At 43.2% G+C, this 18,777-nt stretch overlaps 1 protein-coding gene across 1 annotated transcript in view; it reads right to left on the bottom strand.

The window, feature by feature from the left end:
• Nucleotides 1-18,777, bottom strand: part of PLPP3 (phospholipid phosphatase 3) — a 79,633-nt gene that overhangs the window by 37,393 nt on the left and 23,463 nt on the right. Inside the window, exon 2 of the mRNA XM_045858014.1 lies at nucleotides 2,429-2,586. Within this exon, the coding sequence (XP_045713970.1) occupies nucleotides 2,429-2,586 (158 nt within the window). The remainder of the gene's footprint in view (nucleotides 1-2,428; nucleotides 2,587-18,777) is intronic.

Here is an 18,777-nt window from a genome sequence, read left to right as displayed (position 1 = left end):
AACTGATCCATCAAAGGTCAAAAACACCTGTTCAAATGTTAACATAATTATTTGCCTTCTAATACAAACATCATTTCCAGGAAAAGCCATTCTTCCTCAAGAACTCAACCCACACTGTCAATTTGGAGCAAATAATAAAACTGAGTTTGAATTCTTCATTTTCTGAACACAAAAATCCTTAGTCCACCTTAAAGAAACTACTACAGTTGCCAAATGGACTGTTTTTCTTTTAAAGGTTGGAAAGAATTCTCATAGACTCCCTTCCCCCTCCCCAAATTCAAACTGTTGATTGTGTGCCTGGTTTATGATGTTATTAAAAAACAAAGAGGGGTCTCAAAGTTTACAACCAACCCCCAGAGTGGGGAAGTCCAAAGAAAAACTTTATGAAATGTTGTTCCTGTACCATCAGCAGCTTACATTTGATCCAGAGCAGGCAAGATTAGCTAACTGCCTATCCCCTTGAGCAGTTCATTTGGAATTGACAACCTGCATTCCAAAATCAAGTCAGCAAGATGGAAAGAAGGCTTTGGAAGAAGGCAGGCATAGGTCTGAATCCCAGCTTTTAAAAGCCGTAGACTTTGAGATTATCATTTAACCCCTTTGACCTTCTGATTTTCCACTTGTATAATGGGGATAATAGCACTTACTTCACATGCAGTGTTGTTGTTTTTTTAATCCTTACCCAAGGATAGGTTTTTATTGATTTTAGAGATAGAGAAGGGAGAGGGAGAGAGAAAGAAAGAGACAGAGAAACACATTAATGTGAGAGAAAAACATCGATCGGTTGCCTCCCATACACACCCTGACCAGGGATCAAACCCGCAACCTTTCGGTGTACAGGAAGACAGTCCTACCAACCAAGCCACTCAGCAGGGCCACATGTGGTATTCTTAGTAATAACTTTCTTCTTCTTGGCTTGCTAATATAGGCCAAACATAAACTTCCAGGATATGGCTAACATACAGGTGACCCAAGAATCTTGGTGGACATGATACTTATTTATGTCTTTTATCCACGTGGCTGAGGTTAAGGAGCACAGAATAAACTTAGAATAATAGTGGAGATACGGAATGGACGGTTGTGAACACTGTATGACTCACAAGTTTTAAGACTGGATTGCCATCAATTACTACTTCCCTCCTCGGCCCCAAATGGATAGATCTAAAACACAGTGGTGAGCTTCCAAGTACAGCTAGGCCATACCCCAGTTTCCACGAGGCCACCACTGCTCAAGATAGTTGTGGACTTTGTCCAAGTCCATGGCACAGTTCTTCGTTCTCAATGAGAACTTTGTGGTCTATGGGAAGACCTGGTTATAAGTTTGGACTTTACACCTGTATATGAGTCACCTGCTCAGCAGTTAAGTGTGTGCAAAGTATTTCAGCACTCATGACCTCTTTTACTCCTCCATGCAATGCAATGAAGCAAGATGGTCATCCTTGGTGTCAAAGATGCATGGCTTGTCAGTGGAGGGCCAGGTCTAGAACCAAAGTCTCTAGATTCCAAGTCTCATTTTATTTTCACTTGGATATCACAGCCACTGGCTAAGAGAAATAAATACCAGCGGTATTACCACTGTTACAGCAGCACAGTGATGATATGGAAAGAACCCAGAAAATGTCTGAGATACCTGACAAGGTCTTTCCCCTCTCCTCTGGGGCTCAGAGCTCAGACTCTAGGCTAAGGAACAAATAAGTTCAAATCCTAACTCTACCACTTATTAACCAAGTGACCTTGGACAAATTACATTTACTCTGTAAACCTCAGTTACTTAATAGGTAGAAAAAAGAACAATATTTAGACTTCATTGGGTTGTTGTGAGGATAATTCATACAAAGTATTTCAGTATACAGTATATGATAGGATCTGCGACTTTAACCAAAACAACGTATAACAAAACCAATTTTATCATAGGCTAATTGATATAAACAAGAGTTAAGTTCCTATGGTATCTCACCAATGTCTTTATAATGAAAAGACATAGAATTTTACATACTGGCTGGTATAGCTTAGTGAACTGAGTGCCGACCTGTGAACCAAAGGGTCACCGGTTCAATTCCCAGTCAGGGTACATGCCTGGGTTGCAAGCCAGGTCCCCAGTGTGGGGCACGCAACAGGCCACCACACACTGATGTTTCTCTCCCTCTTTTTCCCTTCTTCCCCCTCTATCTAAAAATAAATAAATAAAATCTTAAAAAAAAGACAAGACATTGAATTTGAAATGACATTATTTGAGGACCTGCTATATATGTATGTGTGTGTGCAAAGTATTTTTAAGTACCTTTAATAATAGTATTAACTTCATTAAATAAATAGTGCTAATCAAGTAAAATTCTAATTAATCTACCAAGTCTTAGCTAACTCAGATATTCCATAATATGATGCCAGGGAAGTCAGACAGGTTGAGCATGGAGGTCTGGGCACTTACTGCAAGGATGGCGATGACGATCCCCACGGCGCAGAGCACAGCGTCATTTATTGTCTCACCAGTCTTCACAGGGTACTTGATGCTGTCATCATTGCAGTAAAACCCTCGGTGGTAAGGCTTGATGGTGCTGGTCTCAATGATCAGGAAGGGCAGGCCCGCTGGTCAAGACGGAACCATTGCATGTGCCAGGAAAAGACAAAACAAAACAAGGGGAAAACATCAGTGCAAGTTGGCTAAAGAATGACAACAGCAAAGACACTTATATAGCAACCCTGACAGTGATATTAACTCCCTGCGTTTTAGTGATCTACAGCCTAATGGGAGCTCTCACCACACCTCCCTTTTCCTCCTTTCGTTGGCCCTCCTGTCTACCAGCACAGAGGGCGGCAGTGGGAGAGCCAGGGTTGCAGCTTGTCCACTACTGTACAACATCCTGCCAAAAATTAAACCCCAATTTGTAGTAATTACTAACACAGTCCCAAGTCTAATGATGTCTCATTATGCCTTCAAGTACATTCTTCTCTTAAGTCTTAACCATTTCCCCTTTGAGAAGGTCATCCTAAGGCTACATTGCATGGTGTAGTGAAGGCCTGGGGTCAGACAACTTGAATTGGAATCCCAGGTCCACCATTTCCTAGCAGTGTGACTTCTGATTCTCGCTCTATCTTCCTGGGCCTCAGTTTCCCCATACATCAAATGAGCTGTGGTGAGGACTAAAAGAGGGAAAAAAAGCACATAAAATTGCTAGCCCGGTGCCTGATACACAGTGGCTAGTCAATGAGTGCCATACTCCCGTCTTGTTCTTTTACTGTTCAGAGTCATTGTGAAGACTGAGCAGAGCCAAGCAGGACCCTGCTGCCTGCAGACCTGGAGCAAAGCCCAAGGGCACCTGAGAGCTCCAAGCTGCTGGTGCAGCTGCTGCTGGTTTAATCAGTGGCCAGCTCAGATGCCATTCTCTTAAAGGTCATGGCAAATGGATTCCATCACCTGCCAGGAAAAACTCCCTCATAACCCTGAAATAAAGAGTGAAACATCACAATTTCTCTTGTGTGAACACTGCAGTAGCCTCCAAATCGGTCCCCTGGCCTTCACTGCCTCTTACACATATCCACCAGTTTACTTCCTGACCATAACATTGCCTTGCTAAAAGCCTCTTCCATGGTTCCCCATTGCATGGGACAAGATAAAGCATGACTTCAACCTCCCCTCTCCAGACTCATTGTCTCCTGCCCCCATCCCACCCACCCCATCCTATAAAAAACAGTACACAGAGACTATCTTGGTTCAGGCTCTTAGACAGACCTATTTCTCCCCTAGCACCCAAGTTCAATACCAAGCCCCAATGCCACCTTACAATGTAAAAAGTGAGCCACTGAATGTTAGGACTAGGGAAGACCAGGAAAAACATCTAGTTAATGGTAATATCACCGGTGATGTGCACCTCTAATGTGTAAGGTACTTTTATCCATTTTTGCATAGACTCAACAACCTTGAGAAGTTATTTAAAAGCATCATTGAAGCATGACTATCGCTCATTTTTAAGTGGAAAAAACAGAGTCAGAGAGACTACTGAGCTCACTCAGTCTCTTAGCCCATCCCCAAATGCCTAAATCCCTAATTTTACTTTGCAAATTAATTTTACCCAAATGTGAATTTTATTAGTTAAAAAAATCCCAAGATAAGCAGTTGTTGAAAAGATAAAATTCCATTTTCATGTTTTTCAAAAAGAATTAAATTCACGTCAAACTGCTTGAGGGCCCAGACCACCTCTTAAAAAAAATGTACCATGAACTCCACAATTTTTCAATTACTTTGGTGCAGACCGGCAGCAATAAAAATGCTCACTCTCTAAAAAGTGTATTTATGTATCACTGTGTATACGCACATGGATTTATTTGGTTTTATTCTTGGGATTTATTTGAATTCTACGGCTATTTATTTTGTGACCCCCTAACTGCTTCCTGCTAGAACAACAATTTACTTTATCAAATTCATACTGGTGCTTTGAAAAGAAAGAACAGCAACACACCACAGCATTGTGCTTGACCTTCTCAAAGTAAACACAGAGGGGCCCTGGAAGGCAATAACCACTAGCCCTTGAAACTCCATCTCTGCAATGGAGTGAAGGGGGCAAGGAAGGCCGTGTGGCTTAGAAATGGCAAGAGCAGTTAGCTAATCTTTCGGGGTTAGGAGGCTGGGAGAGAAAGATAGCACATGGGAATGGACCGTCTTCATTCCACTGCTTAAACATTTTGAAATGTGGCCAAGTTGGCTATGAAAAGTAGCTGAGAAGCCAGTAGTATGATAATAATAGTCTGCTTTTAAGTTCCGCACACGGTGATAGAATCGTTTAGCTTGGTGTACATGCCCGGCCGCAGCCTCTGCAGTGCCTGGGAGCCAAAATGTTGCTAATAAACTCAGGTAGGGAACAGACCCCGAGTTCCTTAAATTTGTGCTACACTCTCAGGCCCCCAACTTCTATTTTTAATAGTGTGCACATGATAGGCCTGTAAAACATATGTTTCTAAGGACAATAAAACACATATAAAAGAGCTGTGGAGTGAGACAGAACTGAGTTAATGATCTCAACTCTGCTCCTTTTTACTTGCGAGAGCTATTTCATATCTCCAAAAGTCCCTTCTCATCTGTTCAATGGGAAGAATTAAATCTAGCTTTGAGATTGCTGGGATGATGTCATATGTTAATGTAGTCATTCACTCATTCATTCAACAAATATTTATGGAGTTTTTACTACGTATACAGAGTACAGGGAATACAAAGACGACAAGCCCTGCCCTCAACGAGCTTACACTGTGGAAGGGGAAGACACATATATGCAATATACAGGGTGTTGCTGCTTTAGTTGGAAGACACCAAGCAACAGCATTTGCAATGTGAGCACAGTCTGGCACACGCTATGGACGGTCGCTAAACGTTAAAAGGAAGAAGGGGGAAAAGTCCCACACAGAAGGTTAGGACAAAAATGTCTGGTTAGTTCCGTTGCCCTCTTCACCTGGGAGCAATCCAAACCATTTTTCTTTTTTCCTTGTTCAAGGCAAGAAAAAAAGAGGAGGAGGGAGGGGAGGGTTTCCAGTTCCGATTGTGTGGATGATGGCCACAAATAGACAAGAAATTGGATCTGAATATGTTCTGTTTGTTTTCTTGAAAGGCATGGAAATAGCATTTAGAAAACCCAATGGCTTTTTTTTGTCTCCCCTACCAACTGTGGTCTGATTGGGGGTGATGGCAGTCAAATCTTGACTTTGTTCCAGGAAGAAAGAAACCTCAGATTCCTTCAGCCGATGGGAAAAGCATAAACATTTTCCCCAACAGGGCAGCTGCTCCTCAGAGATATAAACCATGCCTTCCCTCTCCAGGGCACAGAGAAGAGGCTCTTCCTTTTCCAAAGCGGGATCTCCGCCTCCAAATTCAGAACCGTCTTTATTACCAACCACTACAGCCCCCGATCATTTTCATTTCCAGAAAATTTCCACTGTTAGCCACTGGGAATCTAAAGGTGAACACATCATAGTACCTGTCCTCAAGAGGCTCATGATACTGTAAGAAAGACACAAGAATGAGAGCACTAAAAATATTTCTAACATGTAGACTGACATGCGTGTAGACTATAGCGAGGGCACAAAAGACTACTCTACTAGGGCCACTAAAAACGGCCCACGGAGGATGGCAGGTTTCCACTGACCCTTATAAGAGCAAGAGGCTTCCGGGGTCTAGGGGCTAGGTAAACTCACAAGAACTCAGTGTAGAGATTCCACTAAGGGAATCAACAAAACTGATGTCCATTATGAAAATGCAATTATAATTTGGCTACAGAGCTCACAGAGATACATAAGGAAACAATGAAAGGAAGAAAAATATCATGAAGAACAGTAACAATAGTGAACATTTACTAAACAACGACCACGTGCCCACGCTGTGCTGAGGATCCCCACACAGACCACTACGGTCTGACAGACCTGGCTGCCTGCTATGCTCTAGGTACAGGGGCTACCGAGATGAAGAAATTTACATCCCACCCTTCAGGTGGCCCACAGGATAATGGGAGAAACAGTTATAAAAACTAACACACATGGGCTCTGGTCAGGTAGCTCATTTGGTTAGAGCGTTATCCCCATATATCAAGGTTGCAGGTTCGATACCCGGTCAGGGCAAACACACACAAACATCAACCAATGAATGCCTAAATAAGTTGAACAACAACAAGTCAATGTTTCTCTCTCTCTCTCTCTCTCTCTCTCTCTCTCTCTCTCTGTTTTTCCTCTTCCTTTCTCCCCCCGCCAAAAAAATAAAAAAAAAAGAAAAAGAAAACTAACACATCAGTAGTCATCTCCAAAAGGTAAATCACATATACTGTTTTTTTGTTCCTGTTGGCTATTATTTTCTAAAAGTTTTACAACCAATACACATTTGGTTTAAAATTTTAAAAAGTTATTTCTATAGAAAAAAACAACTAACATGTTAAGTCAATTTAGGGTTCAAAGGGATTAAAGTGACATACCAGAGTCACTCTGCAAGGACATGGTAGAGCTGAATGGGGCTCAAATGATCTGCCTCTTAGTGCTTTCTAAAGTAAGGGAGTCACTTCAAATGGAGGGAAGGAAGCACCGAGGAGTATCAATAAATTAACTAAAGCTCAGCAAACCTTCTGGCCTTTGAAGAAAAATAATGGTTTGTTTGGAACAGTCAAGGCAACAGCAGTGGCTACTGTTCACTGAACATACACCCTGGACCACATGTGCTCGAGATGCAATTCAACCGAAACTCTGAAGCCAATATCCTGGAATTAAGATGTGTATCTATAATGAAAGGTAGATTACCAGCTTTTTGCAAAGCAGAACCAAAGAGTGTGCACACACACACACACCATCTGGTGATTCTAGACCCAGACTCAAGTATTTCTCCTTCTTTTAATCAAGGATCAATTAACTTCCTATACCTCCAGGGACCTCTTGAGATGTGTAAAAGCTGCAGAGGAGGTGAAATACGAACTCACTGACAAACACTTAATGGGCAGAAAATCAAAGCATTAAGAAAGGCCCCTGTGTTGGGTTCAGGCCTTTGAAACTTCTCAGGCTTTGAAAAACTAACACTCGGGTAGGTTGGGTGGTTGAGAGTGAGGTGTAAAAAAACAGAGGATAAGTTTTCGCAGCCCACCCATTGATAAAGTCATGTGGGAAGTGTTACCAAAGTGACCCAGCCCCAGAGCCCTACTCCCTTCAGCCACAGCTTCGCATTTGCACAAAACTAAACAGTCTCCTGCTCTCAGAGTGCTCTTTAGAAAGCCCCGGGTGTGAGGAAGGAAAGAAAGCATGGGGATCAGAGAGTGAATGAGAAATCATTGCACTTTTGCATGATCCAAATCAAAGCATTAGGGAGGAGCTTCCCGTGTCTTCTATCCCCCAAGTCCTTCAAGTGCCTTTTCCCGAGTTGTCCAACTTTCTGCTTCCTTCGATCAGCAGTTACCTTAAAATAAGCAAAGTCCAGAATCTATGAGAGTAATAATTAAACTAACATCTGCAGAAAACTCACACACCTACCCACAAAATAATACCAAACACAAATATGAGTGTAAGTATCAAGTATAGAGTAAGTGGCTCAAAGCAGGCGGCTATTAGGACTCTGTGACAGGAATTTATCCATCTTACCCACACCGTAGTCCTACTGTCTTTACCAATGAAAAACTGAGGCTCAGAAAGGTTAAGCAGCTCACCTGAAGTGCAAAGCTAGCAAATGGCATCAATTTGGACTGGATGTTAGAAACACAGATAGAGGATGCTGGGCTTCTGATTTCAAGGAGTGTATGTAGAGTCTAATGAATAATCAATGCATTCTAATCTCTACCATCACTATGAAAAGTTATAGGCTACTATTTTCATTTGTACCCAACAGAAAACTAAGGCCAAAAGTTTTGTAACTTGCCCAAGGGACCCAAGGGAGTTGATTAGTCATGGGATTTGAACCCAGGTCTGTCTTTCTTTTGGCTCATGTTTGCTTACTCCATGACCTGACCCTTCTCTTCTTTATAAATGTATTCCCTGTTAAAATATGACCAACTGATTTTTTTTAATCACTTAAGGCCAGAATGGTCAACCCAACTGCTACTTAGAGGTTCAAAATACAAATATTTATGTTGCTTGTAAGTGACAGGGTTTCTATTTAAAATAATTAATTGCTACTTGTCTTAGAAGTGTGCAAACTTTCTTTGGTTTACAATATTTGTCCAGATTTTTAGACTGGACACAATCCAAATGAGACAAAACTAAGTGTACTATGGAGGCGTTTCCGACCTTTGAAAGGGGCTGCCATGAAAAACACTTGCTGTTGGCTGGTGTGAGCACGCAATATTCTGGGTCTAGAGGTTCCCTTTGACAAATGCTCAATTCTTCAGCCCTGGAAAGTCCAGGCCCTTTCTTCACAAAAAGAAGACTGTCAGAACCAAAAGCATCTACATGGTATAAATGAAGAAACGAACGGTGAATCTCGTCCTGATACCTGGGCTTCTTGACCCCAAGTCCGAGGTGTTCAGCCCATTCCACAAACACGTATGGACAGGTTCTGAATCCTGGGAACCATGTTAGGTGCTAGGGACAAAATGATGAGCAAGACACTGCACTATTTTTGAGTTCCACAGCCTTGGAAGGCTTCAGGTTCCAGGACAAAGAGACACCTGTCTTTAGTCTAATCGTGAGTTTAAAAAAGAACTCTGATGGCCTTTTATTTGAAAATGCTTAAAGAGAAAGCACTTTATGCTTTAAAATAATTAATATCAGCTATCTGAATACCCCCAGCTGTGGCTCATGTGGCCCTTTAAGTTGTATTTTCACACGGTTGCCATACCCACCAGGAGCCAAAAACAAACCGACCTGCAGCCTGTGGTTCACACCTTCCACAGAGAGAGACCCAGACATCTTTTGTTGCCATTATGTATTTCACAAATGGACTTTTTTATTCCATTTGTACTAATACACAGCTACCAGAGGCAACAGAACTTAGGATTCCTACACCCCAGGTAAAACTGGGTCATTTCCCAAGACCTCCTTCCTCTTTTTTGATCCCTTTTTTAAATAAGGATGTGAGTAAATTTACATTCAGTGAGTATCTACTCTATGACAGGAGTTTTGGATACATCCACTGGTTTAACTCTCAAAATAATCCCCCAAATTAATTAGTATGTAGCCAAAAACCCAAGGGTCAGAGAGATTATTATTTGCCTCACTGTCCACTTTGCTGATAAAAGCCACAACCAGGATATGTAATAGGACACTCTGACTCAAAAGTTCGTTCAGAGATGGGGCCAGTTAGCCTTTCTTGTTAAGTACATATGAACTATGTCTATGCAGATATTAGGAAAGCTACAAAGCTCTGAAAAGTATATGTTGACCTTGAACAAGGATAAACAGCAAGCTCCTCCTTAGATGTAGAGATTGTTTTATAGAGATCCAGTCACTCTCCTGCCTCAGTTTCCCTCATGACCTAAATGACTCATTTGCAATATAGCTGTGCAGAGTGAGGACACAACAAGAATCACACACAAATACAGGATTTCATAACTCTTAAATAAATAATCACGTTTGATCTTCCTAACAACTCTGTGAAGTAATGTTTTTCACATCTGGATTAAAGCACCACTGGCAAACTCCTATTCACCTTTGAGACTTAAACATCTCTTCTCACAGGATTCACTTAGCCATGGAACTCATTCTGGCTGAGTTACTTATTTCCAATTTACCCATGAACTTCAGAATCAAGAAGAAAGACAGGCTTTCACTTCCTACTTCTACCACCTGTCATGCTTTACTATATGACCTTAGGCAAGTCACTTTACATTCTGAACTTCGTTTTCATCACTGCACCATAAGACTTACCACAAGAGTTTCCAACATACAGAGTGTGAGGAAACTCTTACTCTGTAAGGGTAAGAGTTAAGGGTGAGAGTTAATGAACATTATGAGGACTAACTGAGACGGTTAAAATATCCAGTGATCACCTGGCTCCATATATGTATTTATTCTTGCTTCTGCCTGCAACAGAAAGCTACTACTGAAAACTTTTAAGCAGTGACAAGATGCAATCAAAGTTCTGTCAAAAGCTCACTAAAGTAGCTGCAGGCCTGCTAGCCACTACCCAAATGCAATCTGACCCCAAAGGGAAAGCATGCTCACAAAATCCTATAATTTCTGGGACTTTTGGGGATTATATACACAGAAGGGGCTTTGACAGTGGTTAGCAGGACCTGGCACCCTGATGCAGAGACTAAATGGCATAGCAGCAACCCTGCCATGCATTCTCAAAGATCACATGAGGCTGAATGGGGGGCGAAGCTATAATAAGAGCGAAAAGAAACATTTCTTTTTATTTTCCCAACAGTTAAACAAATGTTCATCAGCACGCACACCCCTATCCAAGCCATGCTGCCCAGGTGTACACAAAACACCAGGTTCACATGGCGGTAAAATAAACAGCATGTGGACTGGCAGGACATCAGACACCTGGGAGGGCCAAAGTTCAAGATAGTCGAAAGGCAAGACTAGAGCCAGATGCAGAGCCAAAAATGAAGAGTGGAAGCATTATTGGAGGCCCTGAAAGAACAGCATCATGCTGGTTGGCACTCCAAGGTAACCCATCAAGCTGCATGGTCCAAGTTCTACATCAAAGATCACACATTGGCAGCCCATGGCAAACCTGGCCTGCAGAGATGTTCTGTTTGGCCCACCCAGGGTTTAAAATTTTTTAAATTAGTTGTTAACATTTAGTAATGGGAGGTCTCACATAACATCCAGATTTCCAGCTTCTATAACCAGCTCTCATGCCACGCGGCAGTGCAGGCAGCGTTGACAGTGGCAGCCCGAGTTCCCCGGGGTGCCAACATTCCCTGCTGACTCCATGACACAAAGCCTGTGGTCAGATGCCATTCTTACTTAGCTTGTGCTGTGAGTTTTCCTGGGCCTGGCCTACTTCAGTCATTTATGTTCAACGGCCTGGGCCCTGCAGACATTTTGCTTTTCTATCCCTGCTCTAAAGAATATGGAAGTCCTTGCATTGAACCCATAAAAATAAAAATAACTAACTCTTGGTAGTGTCCTCCGTGGTAAAAATGGCCACATCAGACATACGTGTATGTGAATGGACATGTGCATGTGTTTACATGTATGTCTTTTTTGGTGTGTGTGTTTCTTTTCTAATTAAATTTTTTAATTTTTTTTACTTTTCAATTACACAGTTGATGAACAACATTATATTAGTTACAGGGGCACAACATAGTGATTAGACATTTACATAACTTACGAAGTGATCACCCCTATAAGTCTAGTACCCATTATGTATATTATGTATATGTCTCAATCTTAACCTAAGACTGAGCCCCCTGTTTTCAATGATAAATTCAAGGATTGTGTCAAGTCACCATGGCAAGGCAGTTAATAATATTTGCATTTTAGATGTGGGGCAACTGAGTTTGGAAGGTAAGTGACTTGCCCAAGGTCTCAGTTATAAAAAGAACAAAGTTAGAAGCCTGCCCCTGGTGGTGCGTAAAGTTATCAAGAGTTCTTCTTTTTAAGGCAACAGCTATTTAAAATAAAAACGAAATAGCTTCCTTCTGATAGAAGCTCATGAATTCTAAACAGTAAATGCAAATGAGAAATGGCTTAAGAAGTAAAGCCCATCAGATCTTTGTTGGTATTACAAATCTTACTATAAATGGAGTTAGGGGCACTGCAGTAATACTCTGGTGAAGTTTTGGAACTGCAAGAGATCTTAGGTGTCATTTACTCCATTTAATAGATGGGAGGACTGAGACCCACCGCACACCAGCATTCTAATTATTTCTTTCCCCTATGTCTCCTTCACTAGTTGTGAGTCTGTTCAGAAAAGGGTCCATATATTTTATTTATCTCTGTATCCCCAGCAAAGACAATAATTTCTGGCACTTATTAGATGCTCAGCAAATGTGTATTGAATAAATGTATACGATACAAACTAAAAATCAGAACATCTGATTCCACTCCTAATACAACCTGTGACTTGTGGATCCTTTTTCCCCTTCTGAATTCTGAACTCCGCCTCTCTCGTCTCTCTCACATGTCAACTCCTGTTTTTCTAACATAATCCCCCAAAGCAACACAGTATGACACATTCTCATGAAGAGGTGACATTTCCCATAAGGAATAATTTATGGGGAACCTTACCAGCTCCCAGTTTGGTGGTTGAATTGGATGAGCTTAGGTGTCAGTTTCTAGGCCTTTTTCACGCAGTGAAACTACCAGAAAATGGTTTGTAGGGCAGCCTCGGGTAAGCTGAGGAGGCCACCAGTCAGTGATTCAGCACCCCACCCTGCCCAGCGCCCCAGAGCCAAAGGGATCAGTATCAGCCCACCCCTACCCCATTTGCTGTGACCCTCTGGAGAATCTCTGCCCTAAAGAAAGCTAAGTAAAAGGGCACCCATTTCAACAAAGCAACTCAGACTTGAGTTTGAAAACCAGTTCTGCCGCTTCTAATCTGTGCAATCTTCTTCAGGCTTCTTAACTTCTCTAAACCCCAGTTGTAAAGACCGGGTGTCAATAACCACTGAGGAGCTGTGAGAACGAAATACCACAGGGTAGGGTATGAAGACGGTGATTCTCTACCCTCCCTGTCCTAAAAATCTACCATCCAGCTGTTTACAGGATGCCAATCAACCAGCTTGACTGGTTTCCTCAAGAAGGTGGCTAAATTAACCTGGACATGGCTGTGTCAGCTCAGACAAGCACTGTCACTCAAGCTGAGCAAGGCTGGAGCCATTCCAGTGGGCTGCGGATAAGACAACCCTCACCCCAGGAGCACACTCCCCATTCCCAGCCCTGTCAATGTTCCTTTTGTAAAACACTGAAACCTTCTTCAACTATGACAGCTGCCACCTGCACAAATAATTCAGGGATGTAATTTTGTAACCGAATACAAGTCCTGAAAGCCGAAAAGTTTGAAGTCCAAAATAATCCCTTTGACCTTCTGCTTAAACACTCACTAATCACTTTTTAATTTGTAGTTTATTTCCTCTCTCTGTGCTGTCCTTATAGGCTCCATTTTCACTTTAGAAGTATCCAGGGAGTGAATGGTATTACAAAACACCTGATTAAAGTACAAGTCAAACTTCTTTCCCAGACATCTGAGGTTTGGTCCGTGCCCCACCGACTTTTACACGTTGCACTGGGTGGCAAGAAAGTGAAGGAGAAAAAAGGCTGCTTTGAATGAGGAAACTCCTCCCTCGAAGAATTATGGGCTACAGAAACTAATAAGACATGGTCTCCGCCCTCAAAGAATGCATACTCGGGGGACAAATACCCATGATGCAACATGACAGGAACACCCAGAGAGGTATTTCTAAAATATTCAAGGAGCACAGACATCAGCACATGACCTGGCAGCCAGCAGGGATGCAATACCAACCAGTTCACCAACCAGCCCTGTGAATACACCCCAAACATTCCTTGCTATCTCTGAATGGCAATAATGTATTTAAGGCTATGCTAAAAGAAAAGAAATCCAGAATTGGAAAGTTCCCACCCTCACCAAAAGTTAACAAAATGGCTGTGTTCCACCTTCACCCCCTTCCCAAATTTTAACCCTGAGAAAAAAAGGAGAAAAGTAATTCAAGGGAGTCCATTTGATTCCCAAAACATAGACACTGAAAACATGCGAAAAAGAAAAAATTGGTAGCTAAAAATGTTATTCAATCCAGAAGAAATATCTTAATTGGGAAAAGGAGTTTTAATCATTTAATCATTACTGGGATTGCTATAAATGAAGTAAACATATGCCAAATAAATATATCAGGGTCATTCTATTTTGTGTAGCTGTTCTAACAAACTAGCCACCCTCTCTCCTACTGAGGAATAGTCTCAGGTGGTCTGCACTGGGTCAGCAGCCAATATTCCGGAAAGGAAAATCATTTTAATCCCAGTTTTTGGTTCAGTGAAGACATGCCTGATATCAATAAGATAACACAGTTGAGTTTGGGAGTATTGTTGTTTCTTTTGCCAAGGTAACCTTAAGAAAAATACTAGGCAACAGTGATTGATAATTAGTTGTAATCCTCAGTGTTTATATATATGTGTATATGCACACACACACACACATACACAGTCACACTGCTGCTCTCTCAGGCTCTGTTTCTTTATGTACAAAGTGAAAGGGGTGTGTTACCAGGTGTCTTGCGGACCTTTCATTGATTCGCAGGACAGCACTCAACCACTGAGCCACACCAGCCAGGTTGCAGACCTTTCCAAGGTTAGGAGTTTTCACCTTTATCTAAGGAAGGCAGGGCATTTTCTAAAACAAACAAACAACAAAAAACCCTGAAGGTATCTACACAGAGCAGATGGGCATCGATTTGACCACTCTCTTGGCTGGGGTAACCGAGAACATGTCACTTTAAGTTTGTAAACGTCGCCTGGCCAAGCAGAGCCCTCCGGAGTTCAGAGATGATCATTTATAAAGAACAACTGCAAAAGACATCCCCAACTCTTCAAACCTTCAGATACAAACTAAGTTAATGACTGGCAGCTCTTGATTGTGTCAAAAAAGTGACAAATGTGGGGTGGGTTGGAGGCAAGTGGGAATTAGCACTAGCTACAGCTGCAAACAGGATACTTTTCTAGGTTCTTTATAGCCAGACCTCATTTATTCCCCTCAGTAATCCTTTCCAGGTAGAGAGTACCAGCTCAGGGTGGGACAGGCCCCAACTGAAGATCAGAAATGAGGGCTCAGAGCCGTCCAGCAGGCATGGCCCTGGGTGAGGCTGGCTCGCACAGTTCCCTGCGGCCAGCCCACTCCAGTCCGCAGGTGCTCCAACTGGGCCTGAGAAGGGTTGCATCTCAAACTGGCTGGCTCTGCAGACCAAAATCCATGTGCCCTGAGGCCGTCCTCCTTTGCTTCAGCAGCCCCGCCCCTTCCCCCAGCAGGATGGGGATAACAAAAGGTGGGCATCCAGATCCTCGTGGGAGAACCCTCTGCAGTAAAACTCTTAGGTGGTTGGCTACAGGAACCCTATTGTTCCAGAGGGTAGATCTTTTTGCCAAAACTCTCCAGGAAGCGACAGCTCTGTAATGCATTTTTCAGCTGTTGAGAGAAAAGGGTAGTTCCTGGGATGTTTCTGCAATGATTCTGGAAGCCAGGACCTTAATCCTTGCAAAGCAGCTAGGAGCCAGCTTCTCTCAGAGGGACAGAATGTCTAGAGTCCTTCTCCCAAATAAAAAAAAACATAAAAACTCCCCAACTACCCCTTTACAAAGGCCCAAAATGTGTGAATCAGGCTGAGGGGGAGAGAGAGACCTGGAAGCCCAAGGGGGGTTCAGGCCCTCTTTGCACCTCTCCCCCCGTCATGACCTTGCCCACCTGACCTCTCTATTGCAGTAAATTACAAAGCCCCCACTGTTCTCGCTGCCCATCCTCCCACCCACCCAACTACCTCCCCCCAACACACTTTTTTTAAAGGGCAAAATGCCAAATAACATTATTACCCTTCACCATGGTATTGCCATGAGAGCTGCTTGGTATGTTTGCCTGAAAAATGGAAGGTTTTCATGGAAGTCTCGGCCTCCACTACAGCTCTCCCTTTGTGGAAATGGACTTGGAAACAAGTGGAAGAATCCCCAACAGGAACTTAAATGGGCAGACAAGAGGGGAGAGCAGGGCCCCTGGAATTGCTCAGAACCCTGAGGAATACTGCTGCACCGTTGGAGCCTGTAACGGGCCTTTTGTGCACCCTTGCGAAGCCCCTTTCTCCAGCCCCTCTCTCATTCCTCTGCACAAGGTGGCTCTCTGTATGGGCAGCCTCATCTCAGAGTAGGGGACCCTATTATATAGTTAGAGGAGGGACGGGAGCATTTACTGAACTTATATCACCTACGACACTAACAGGTATTCCTGTGAGTGATATAAATTGCAAAAAACTCTTTCACTGCCCATATAATCAACTGAGTAACCACAAAAATCAAAAAGGGTTTTCCAAGTTTGATTTGGTTGGGTGACAGTTTGTACTTAGCAGACCTAGGTTCACATCCATCCCTCTCTGCCAGGCTGTGGCAGCATGACCCGGGATGAGTGAGTTCTCAGGACCTCAGCATCCTCATTGTCAAAATAGGCCACGCAGTCTGGGAGGGCTACTGTGAGGATTTCCTGAGAGGGCGAGTTCAACAGCCCAGCACCTGGCAGAGGCACTCTAATGCTTCTCTCCCCACCCCCTCAGACCCCCCCTACCCCCACCCTGCCTGAAACCCACTAAGGGAAGAGGCCGGATTCCTGAGAATCGGACAGGATCTGTGAGAAATCATCTCTCCTATCACGCTCCAAGTGCCACAGAAAGCGCAACTGCCATGGGGGCTCCTGCTTGTCCATCAAGCTGACAGAATGGGTTTGGGGGAATTAATTATTCAACAAACTCACCCTTCACAAATCCCGTCCAAAGGAATGGTTTGATGCCTTTCAGCACACTGACTATAGAAAATACTGAAAGACCAGTGCACTTCAAAAGCCTCACAAAAACCCAGGCCTGGGTTTGGCAGGAGTTCCTCAGCCACTGGGTTTTTCTGTGTGTGGTTTATAATAACATGCAAACCCCATGCCAAGTCCTAATCTATTAAGGGACTGCCAATTAGCAGGAGGCTTAGAGCTGCAGGTTTGAGAACCAGCAGCGGGTCTAATTAGGCTTGCAAATCATTTCTCTCCATCGCCCCTCTCAATCTGACACCAGGTACACTGGCCACTTGTTCCACATATATCCTGTCTGTATTCCTATGCACACGTTTGCTTGTTTGTTCGCTGATTTGTCTGAAGGTTCCAGGCCTGAAGCCTAGAGCTTATGTTCGCGTCTGTCTTCAGGGGCAAAACTGGGGATTGAACACAGTTGGAAAACTGAACAGTCCGGACAGTGATTCTCAGATTTGGCCAAACATCAAAATCATCAGGGTCACTTATTACAAAATGCAATCCAGGCAATGACCAGACCCACTCAATTATCCAATCAGAATTTCTGGGGCAAAGGCCTGAGAATTCTCATTTTTAACAAGACTTTGAGATGATTCTATCCCAAGGTGATGTGGTAGTCACTGCTCCAAAAGGAAAAACAATTTCATGTTTTAATTCTAGGGCTTAAAAAAACATCAATGTATAATATACATAAAATGCAATTTATATATGCATAGACCAAATAAACACAATTTTAAACCACACTGAATGTCAAAACGGTTACTGAGCCCCTATTGTGTGTTAGGGATGGGAAATACTGAGATGAGTAAGACAGGTTTTCTGCCCTGCAAGAGCTCCCTGGCTAGGGGGCCAATAATATCCCAGATTGTAAAACTTGTCTTGCCTCCAAAGGGACCTCGTAAGAATTCAACCCTGCAGTTCTCCCACCTCTCTTCTGCCTCCTTGTGAACCTAGCCTTTCTAATATCTTTGCCAGGCTGACTCCAAAAAAGAAACAATGATTTCAGACCCCAAACAGCAGAGGCCAACCTTAGCAGGGGAAAAGAAGCCTGAGAAGCGTATGGTTTCTCAGGAGATACAGGAGAAAAAACGTGCCTCAGTCTGAAGACAGAAACAGGGTGGAGAGTAAAATGTTGAGGCCCCTGTGCAGCAGACAAAGCCCTGGGCTGGGTCTTGGAACCCAGGGTTGGACTCTCTTGGGATTTAAGTCCTTTTTCCTCGTTGAGCCTCCTTAACTATTAAAGAAAAGAGGTTGGATCACTTGGTCATATTCCAAAGCGTATCTGGCATGAAGCTATCTTACTGCATGCAGCCTTCATCCAAGTTCACCATTGAGCTTCAACAGGGAGATGTGCAACCTAGAAGAACCAGATTTGTCCAGAGCACTCCCTAAGAACACGTAGCCTAAATGGTACCTTCACAGGTCAAATTGGCTCTGAAAGTATGTTTTGAGAGTATGGCTTTCAAACAAGACTGACTTTCCAGTTGGCAGGGGCTATATTTTTCATCTATCCTCCATAGTACTAGACACACAGCAGAGACTCAGTGAAACACATCTAGGGTAGACAGCAGCATGGCCAGGCTGCATTCCAGAAGGACTGCCCTGGTGGCATGTGGAAGACGAACTGGGGCACAGGACCTTCTTAACTCGAGCTCCTTGCTACCTGAGATATGACTGACCACCTTCCAAGGAGAAGCCTCCTGCATTTTATAGACAATCAACCCTGAATGAGATATATTAAGGCCTCTCACAAGCATGATGCTGTGCCAGGTTCTGGACAGCACAACTCGAATAAACACTACTGCTGTCCAGGGGCGTCTGTGGCTGGTGCCGTGTGTGCGTCCAACACCTCACTGGAACTGACGGCC

This window comes from Phyllostomus hastatus, unplaced genomic scaffold (assembly GCF_019186645.2).
Source record: "Phyllostomus hastatus isolate PE091 unplaced genomic scaffold, TTU_PhHast_1.1 phas_contig_147, whole genome shotgun sequence".
NCBI lineage: Eukaryota > Metazoa > Chordata > Mammalia > Chiroptera > Phyllostomidae > Phyllostomus > Phyllostomus hastatus.
Note: the sequence above shows the minus strand (reverse complement) of the source record. Positions and strands in the feature narration are given on the sequence as shown.